Raw genomic sequence first — 8,580 nt, 5'->3', positions numbered from 1 at the left:
CTCTAAACCCGGTCCTGTTCGGAGCTCTAAACCCGGTCCTGTTGGAGCTCTAAACCCGGTCCTGTTAGGAGCTCTAAACCTGGTCCTGTTTGGAGCTCTAAACCCGGTCCTGTTAGGAGCTCTAAACCCGGTCCTGCTCACGGGTCAAGAAGTTCTGATCCCACTGATTTTACACAAAGTATGAGGTTTAGTTTTAGGTAGCCTGTCTTATTCGGAGTGCTGTCAGACAAGGATTTTTCTTCCTATCAGATGTAAAGGTCATAGTTCATTCAGATGTTTGATTCAACATCATTTTGTGACACTTTAGTTAAAACTGTTTAAAACGCAGAGTAAAATGATCTGCTCATTATTTTATAAATAAAGTTATTCTTCATCTTGTTTTTCTTTTTCTTCTTTGTTTTCCTGCAGCCATGTCGAGCCTTGTCGTTCCTCCCATGTAGATAATCTTCTTCCTTCTTCCTCACCTCTCTCCTCTCCCCCTCAGCCTTGAGCACCAATCACCTCAGTGGGGGAGGGGCCTGTGGCTACTGGAGGCGGGGCCTCAGGGATCAGCTGACCTATCATGCAGAGAGTTAATTCTGTCATGTGATTGGATGAAGTATTGGTCTGTAAAGATAGACCTTTTGTTCAGCAGGCTCTTTCAGCTCTGATGTTTCACTGTTGATGTAAAATGATGATGTCACACCTGTGATGTGACATCACTTCCTGTACATGTGACGTTTTACCGAAAAAATGAGGATATGAAGATTACAGACATTAAAGGCCACAAATGATGAAAAATGTTTTAGTATCAGACAAAACATGAATAAACTAAGTGTATTAGTCAACAACGATGTCACAACTTCCTGTTGTGATGCCACAGCTTCCTCTTAAAACTCCTGGTGTCCAGGTGAAGCACAAACAACAACAAAAAAGTTTCCTGCTTCAATTTTTTTAATTTTGAAATCACAGAAAACAGAACATTTAATTTGGAACTGTTTTTATTTTAGAGGAATGTTTAGTTTGGGAACTTCCTGTTCATCCTCATCAGAAGAAGGAATGTTCCTGTTGTCAGAGTCTTCTGAGAATGGGAACCTTCATTCAGCATGTTCTAAGGACTGGAACAATTCTGCCTGAGGACTGGATAGTGGTACTTCTTAACAAAGAGCAGAAACTAAATTAAAACTTCTTATTTTAGACATGTAAAAATTTGGCATTTTAGAACAACTGTTTCTCCTTTTAAAGGTGAATCGAAATCAAATTTAAAAAAAATTGACATTTCATGAATGTTATTTATTCAAACACTTTCACACAACATTCCAAGGACCCATTTTTCTGACCTAAAACTGAAATTATTAGTGTTTTTGTCGTCCTGGGTTCATGACGTGCGCTGTGCCCCGGCCGGCCCCTAAAACAGTGCTGGAGAATGGAGAACGCCGCTACTGTCTAGTTGTTTACTAGTGGAAATGGAGTAAGAAGCCTTTTTGTACATGAAGAAATTCTGGAAGACTTTGCGGGAGTAATGGACATACAACCATACCAGTATGAACCTGAATTGACGGCTGGATCTCTGGAATCAGATGAAAACTCATCAGATTTGGATTCTGATGATCACAAGGACCATCATGGCTGACAAAACAAAGCACACAACCACCAAATTGGGAACGTTGAGCGGTGAGAATTGATTACCCCCAGATCATTGTCATGACATCGGTACACAACAATGCAAATCAACATAAAGACGTTTGCTAACTCTAAGCTAATCTGATGCTAACTGGATGCTAACTTGAAGCTAACTGAATGGTTGTTAAAAACATGAGCGTGCTTCAGACTCTGACTTTTTGTTTAATCAGACACCTCTGAATCACAAACTGATCTCAGGCTGTCGGCTTGTAAGCAGCTCGGACCTTTAAATGACAGCGCGCGTTCATGTCACGTTTGAAGTAAAACTTCCTGTTTCTCCTCTCCTTCTCTGTGGAGATGTCCTCCTCTCCAGTCGCCTTTCTTTTAAAATTAAAAATAGTTAGGGGCGCTGCTGGCAGAAGGTCCTGCTTCTTTGGCCTGAAGCCGCAGTAACGAGGGTCGGAGAGGTGCTTCTCTTTGAAGTGATTCAAACCAGAGTTCTGCAGTAATTCCCACATCGGTGTTTATGGATCTAAATCTGAGGAAGTTTTCATCTTTCAGGAAGCCAAAAAATGAAACTCCGGTGGTATTTTCTGGCTGGTTTGAACAATTAATTCCAATCCAATGAGCTATATTGTACCGGAATTCATCCACTCACTGATGAACGACTGAATGCTCGTGAACCTTAGTGACTCTGTGGATGTCACACATCAAGGGGTTACGGAAAAAGCCAAAAACACCCAAGGGGTTTCTTCAATATTTTTAATTTTACAACTAGCATATTTTATATTTTCTTTTACCTGATGTTAGCTTCAAAACACTTTTCAGTTCTGCTTTAAGACCCTCCTGAACCCCCTTAGAAACATAAACAAATCCAATGACCAGAATGCAATTCAGTTTTGTTTTCAGCTGAAATTTCTCCGACCATCATCACCCTGAAAGTTCTGATGTCTGAAACTAAAGACCTTAAACCTTCTGTGTTTTCGATCAGAATCATTTGAGGCCTTTAATAATTTCTTAAACTAAGCACAAAAACTTGTGAAGCACAGTGTAAAGAAAAAAAAAAAAAACCTCGCATAAACCCACCCCTTTTTTTGCTTTAGCCCCGCCCCTGTCTGTCTGTCTGTCTCTGTTACAATGCTTGCACTGTAAAACTAATCCTGCATCCGATTTGCTGCTGTGACGTCCGTCTTCTTGTTAAGTCTTAATCTTAGCCCCACCCACAGTCCAATGCCCCGCCCCAGTAATGAAACCTCGCCCCATGTTTCCTTGTGGGTTCTGTGATTTTTGCCAGACTTGTAGCTGAGTATTTCTATGTCACTGTGGCTGAAGACACGCCCCTGCTTGTCACCATGGTGATCTGTTTTTGTATCATATAATATAAATATTGTATTTATATCAGATTGTTTTTGTATCAATGAATGTTTGTCTCATTGTCTTCAGTGCATGTGGTGTACCCACACTGAAAAACGTTTTTTTATCAATAAAATATGGCATCACATTTATAAAACTGTCAGTCAAACACTGATGTTCAATCAGCTCATTTGTTTTTAATGTAAATTATGTTTTAATAACTGTAATTTCTTCACAGTAAATAAAGTCAGCAGGTCACTCCGATTGACTCTCTTTTGTTGAATGAGAATTTGTCTAATTCCTGGAAAACTATCTGTGTTTTATTTTATTGTCTGCAAATCCTAAACTATAGTAAAAAAAACAAGAACTCAGGGATGTTTTGTTTAGGATGGATTTCAGCTGCCAGAACACTGTGCTATTGTGAACACACACACACATATATATATATGCATGTGTATATATATATATATATATATATATATATATATATATATATATATATATATATATATGTGTGTACAGTGAAGTAAATATTTTGTCCCTTGCCCACTGACAAAGACATGAGCAGTCTATAATTTTAAGGGTAGGTTAATTTAAGCAGATAGAATATCAACAATAAAATCCAGAAAACCACGTTGTAGAAATTATATAAGTTTATTTGCATTTTGCAGAGAGAAATAAGTATTTGATCCCTGTGGCAAACAAGACTTAAGGCTTGCCACTTGTGCACAAGTGGACAGATGTGGTCTGAACTCTGATCACTTCATGTAGCAGAAGTGATCAGAGTTTAGTTTAACATTCAGAACAGCAGAAATATCCTTTAATCTCCTTCATTCTGCTCGGAGGAGATTATTAAAAGCTGTTTTCCTGCTGAGGACACAACAGAGAAAAGATTTAATGAACATTTGTTAAACAGCTCTGTCTGTCAGAGAAACACAAAAGTACAACCAGGATGTGATTAAGATAAACGATGAACAACCTGAAAAGCCCATTATGATCCACCCCCCTCCTCACACACACACACACACACACACACACACTCACTTGTTTCTGTTTGATTTCACCTCTCTCCCTGATTTCTGTTCATCACTCCTTCATGAATCACTGACGGCTGCGGTAGGAAGGCTCACTCAGACTGGTCCAGTGGATCCAATGAGACCTGCTCATCTCAGAAGGTCATTTAATGGACATTAATTTGTTTATAAGTAATATTTTACACAAAGTACTTCAGATTAATGAAGTTAACCCACAAAGTAAATTCAATCCACCTGTGAGCAACTGAAGTGTCAGATGAGCTCAGTGTAAATCCACCTGTTCTGATAGAATTCCAGAAATCTGAGAGAGGAGCACAGGTTCTGCTGAAGCAACACTCCATTGATTTAATCAAACCACAGATTATCAGTTGGACTGAAGTCTGGATTTTGACTGGACAATTGTTGGACACCAGCAGCATGCATCCAACCTGAAGGAGCTATAGCAGTTTGGTTAGGAAGAAGGGACAAAAAGTCCAGATCAGATGGACCAAGATCACGTAAAGAGATCTGAGGAGTCTTGATGAACCAAGGTCGCAGAGATGACCCTGGAACAACTTGATGGAGCAAGATCACAAAGATGAACCTAAAAAGACTTGATGGAAGAAGATCACAGAGATGGACCTGAAGAGACCTGATGATGGAAGTGCTGCAGGTTTCAGGTTCTACAACAACTAGGGTTGGACATCGTTTGAATTTGAACGATTCCAGTTCCTGTTTCAGTTCTGGTTTCTTACAATTCTCTCTATATATAATGTGCTTCAAATATGACAATAATTTTCATTTGCAGTGACTTAAATTATTTATCATAACTCTGGCTTTCTTTTGCCCGTCAATACAATTTAAAAACTGGTGTACAGTTTGAAGTCTGTGTTTTTGACAGTCTCAGACAGGTCACATCTTTCTCGCTAGAGGGATGTAAATTGGTCATGTGACATAGACGTGCAGCACACTGTCCATGGTTGTGCACACACTTCCCAGGAATTCTTCTTTGTTGTTGTTCTGTGGCTTCTTCTTCCGGGTATCGACACTAGGAATGAAATGAAAAAAATTTAACAATTCCAGGACAATCAGAATGTTTTCTCTCAGTTGATTGATTTTATCTCTTCAGCTCTAAAAGAAACAGGAAGTTTGCAGAATGCATGCAGCTCCAGTATCTTTGAACATTGCCATGGAAACACAGGTAGGAACATCTCTTAGATTACTTCCAACAGCAGACAGATCTCAGGTCTGAGAAACACAAACAAGTTTAATGAGATCAGTGGAGATATTCTGTCTCTGACTGATGCTCTCCATTACTGCTAATCAATAAACGACCTATTGATTGTCCTGAAATCAATTGGTCAGCATTGGCACGCCACCGCTCTCTGTGTGTGTCTCACCTTGTTTAATCGTCCAATCAGCTTGTTTTAAACGGCTTGTGTGTGTCCAGCATTCCCATCCAGCTTGTTTCCTCACATGTTACATTGTTAGTGATTCCATTGGACCATTTGGTCACCTAACCTACCCAAACAAGCAGAGAAAAACTTTCAAACATTTCTCAGATTGAGAAAAAGTTTCTTGTTGTAAGTTTGTTTTGATCAATGAATGTGAAGGTATTCCTGTTTTTCTGGTTGAAATTTCCATTTCCTTTTTGACACTTAATGCAGCATCAGAACATCATCACAACCCTTAAGAACTGTAAGCTTAGAATCAGAGGACTTCATAAATTTTGAGTCCTTGGCAGCTACTGCTTCAGGTTTATCATCTTACCTGAGTTGAACACATGTGAACTCCTAACCTAACACAGAGTAAAACAACCCAACCACCGTCCTCTAACTGGGAGCTTCGGCTCTGTCCCTCTGAGACTCCAGTTCAACCAGATCCGCTCACACTGGAGTTTCTCTTCCTCTCAGAAAGAAAGTTTGGTCTGTGGATCAATCAGCCAGTCGCTTCACTGAGTCTGCAGCCGCCATGACGACTGAAGGGAGGGGGTGCCCCCAGGGAGTGGCCATGTTTGTTGATTAAAACAAGACAAACAAAGAGACAAAACAAACTAATTACCAGCAAACAAACCTGATCGTCTGAGAGAGCTAACGAGGCTTAACGAGGTCACACAGTGTTTACACAGAGGGCGTGTGTGTGTATGTGTGTGTGGTTTGTTAGTAGTGATATCAAGGCAAAGTTCTATCAGTGTTTCCTGAACAGAAAGACTCATATAAAGGAATAATTATTGGTTCAATGAAATGAAAACCGTCCACTTTAATAAAACTGTGTGTGCTAAATATATGATCAACTTTAATGTCAACAAATGATTTATAAAGCCTGACATTATGGCTATATTCTATCAGTCAGACTGAATTTGCCACTAACCCACAGAAGGAAGAACTCAGGTACAGAACATGTTTACCTAAAGAGAGACACCCAACTCTGAAGCATGGAGGTCGAAAAATTACAATGAGCAGCAGAACCTGGTCAACTCATCATCTTACCATGAGTACTCCACTGGATCTGGGGGTTTATTTAGGACTATGTGTTACCATCCTGATGTTAACCTAATCCAGAGGCAGTACCGACTTCTCTGGGCTCCATCTGGGTTGGACCATCACACAGTGCAAACCTGGATCAGACTGATGAGGACTCCAGAGCTTTATTGGAAGAAATGGACCAAAGAGGAAAAGAAGCATCCAAACTGTTGTCAGCAATAAGCCCAGTTCTGGGCTTAGATCAGGGTTCTGTGGTGGCTCTGGTCCTGGATCATGATTATGGGATGGTTCTATAGTGTGACCACTTCATGACCTCTGACCTACTGTTATGACAGTAACTGTTCTAAAAGTCAGTCTGTTACTTGGATTATAAACATATCTTAAGGACATAAAAGCCTGGATGACTCTTAATTTTTTGCTTTTAAACTCAGACAGACAGAGGTTATGGTTTTTGGACCTGGGCATCTTAGAAAGAAACTTTGCAGTCTTTCTCTTCCTCTGGATGGCATTAATTTGGCCTCCAGTTCTAATGTAAAGAACCTTGTTGTTAATTTGGATCAGGATATGTCTTCATAGTTCAGAGATCAGATTTCTCCAGTTTCAGCTTCATCTGCTTCCTGTCAAATTCAGGAGAGAATTTTAAATCTTCCTCCTAACATCCAAAGCTCTCAACAACCAAGCTCCATTTGATATTAAAGATCTTATTGTTCCATATTTTCCTAACAGAGCTCTCTGCTCTCAGACTGCAGGTTTCCTTGTGGTTCCTAGAGGTCCCAATAGTAGAACAGGAGGCAGAGCTTTCAGTTCTCAGGCTCCAACTTCATGAGGCTGACACCATGTCTGCTTTAAGACCAGGCTTAAGACTTTCCTTTTTGATCAATCCTATAGTTAGGGTTTCCTGAGCTTTAGCATCGTAACGCTAATAAACTTAGCTCAAAGGATTTTGAATTTTGGTATAAAATCAAACTTTGTTCCTGTTTTTTGTCCTAATATTTCATCCATCTTATCCAACTTTTTTTGTTTTCTCTGTAGATAGCACAGACACTTTGCTCAGCTGTGTCCTAAATGAGAATATTGATCAGTAATTGATTAGTGCTTGTTGTTACTGCTGCTTGTAGGTCGGAGACATTGATGAGGACATTGATGACATCCTTGTGTGTGCATGTTTGTGTCTGCAGAAGTCATAAATATTATCTAATGAATTCGCTTTGAATGGAAACCAATTAAAACGCAACAACAAAACCATTAACCCTAAACACACACCCAAGCAGGAAGGTGTGTGTGTGCATGTCTGTATGTTTTTGAGCATGACTGGCTGTTAATCCTGGGTAAATTAATGGGAAGAAAGTTAATTTGTGGTTTTGACCCTTTTCAGCTCAGAACATGAATTACACACCCCATCCCTAACACACATGCAAACACAGAGCATTGTGTGTGTGTGATAAATCAAGGGTTACAATAAGAAGTGGCACATTTGTTCATGTCTGTCTTCTTAAATCTTTAATGAGAGCACATGTTCAGCCCTATTAAAGACTTTCTCATTAAAAAGTCTTCTCCCTGAAGCCCTGACTTTACCACTGGATATTTTTATAAACCTTTTTTTCTGTTTGAAAATGTGTCTTCAATGTAAACACTAATGCAGGAATTCAAACAAATGCTGCAGTACTTTGATTGAGCCGGTAGGTGGCAGAACGTTGACAGAATTGAAGCATCAAACATAAAAGAAGAATGTTCTGAGAATATCTACCAGTGGACTTTCTCCTTATAAAGGCAACAAATATGAAGGAAGAAGTCCTAGTATGGCCTTATAAATAAAAATATGCCAATGGTATACGAGTGGCCAAGGATGTCCATCCAACTCGGTTGTATAATGTGCAATGGTGTGTAAAACTTTTTAAATCAGTTATAAATCTTAAAACTCCATGATAAACAGTGTCCAGCAAATAAAGACATTTAAAAGAAGCATGCATGTATATAATGTCACCATAGTCAGACACCACCTGGTCACCCTCTTTGACCAATGGCATAACATGAGCAGACTTCCATATCAAGGGAATATCCCCAGTAACCAAGGATAAGTTAGAAATGAGTAAGTAAATGTCAGGATTTTAATTTTTTTTTTTTTTTTT

General features: G+C 39.4%; 1 protein-coding gene and 1 long non-coding RNA gene across 7 annotated transcripts in view; one reads left to right on the top strand and one right to left on the bottom strand.

The window, feature by feature from the left end:
• Positions 1 to 8,580, top strand: part of LOC108251383 (transcription factor COE3-like) — a 73,003-nt gene that overhangs the window by 57,078 nt on the left and 7,345 nt on the right. For 4 of the 6 annotated variants that reach the window (XM_037980879.1, XM_037980882.1, XM_037980880.1 and 1 more), the window contains exon 16: positions 485 to 3,218. The exons of 1 other annotated variant lie outside the window; for it this stretch is intronic. In XM_037980879.1, coding sequence (XP_037836807.1) covers positions 485 to 576 — 92 coding nt within the window. In that variant the 3' untranslated portion in view covers positions 577 to 3,218. Of the gene's footprint in view, positions 1 to 408; positions 3,219 to 8,580 lie in introns of those variants that run through there. One more of the 6 variants, XM_037980884.1, reaches the window with a different exon arrangement.
• On the bottom strand, positions 4,633 to 6,124 carry LOC112449791. Its single transcript, XR_003038330.2, has 3 exons — positions 5,739 to 6,124; positions 5,369 to 5,489; positions 4,633 to 5,016 (listed from the first exon to the last, which is right to left on the bottom strand). It is a non-coding gene; the product is annotated as an uncharacterized LOC112449791 (long non-coding RNA).

The sequence above is a fragment of the Kryptolebias marmoratus genome, linkage group LG17 (assembly GCF_001649575.2).
Source record: "Kryptolebias marmoratus isolate JLee-2015 linkage group LG17, ASM164957v2, whole genome shotgun sequence".
Lineage (NCBI taxonomy): Eukaryota > Metazoa > Chordata > Actinopteri > Cyprinodontiformes > Rivulidae > Kryptolebias > Kryptolebias marmoratus.
Note: the sequence above shows the minus strand (reverse complement) of the source record. Positions and strands in the feature narration are given on the sequence as shown.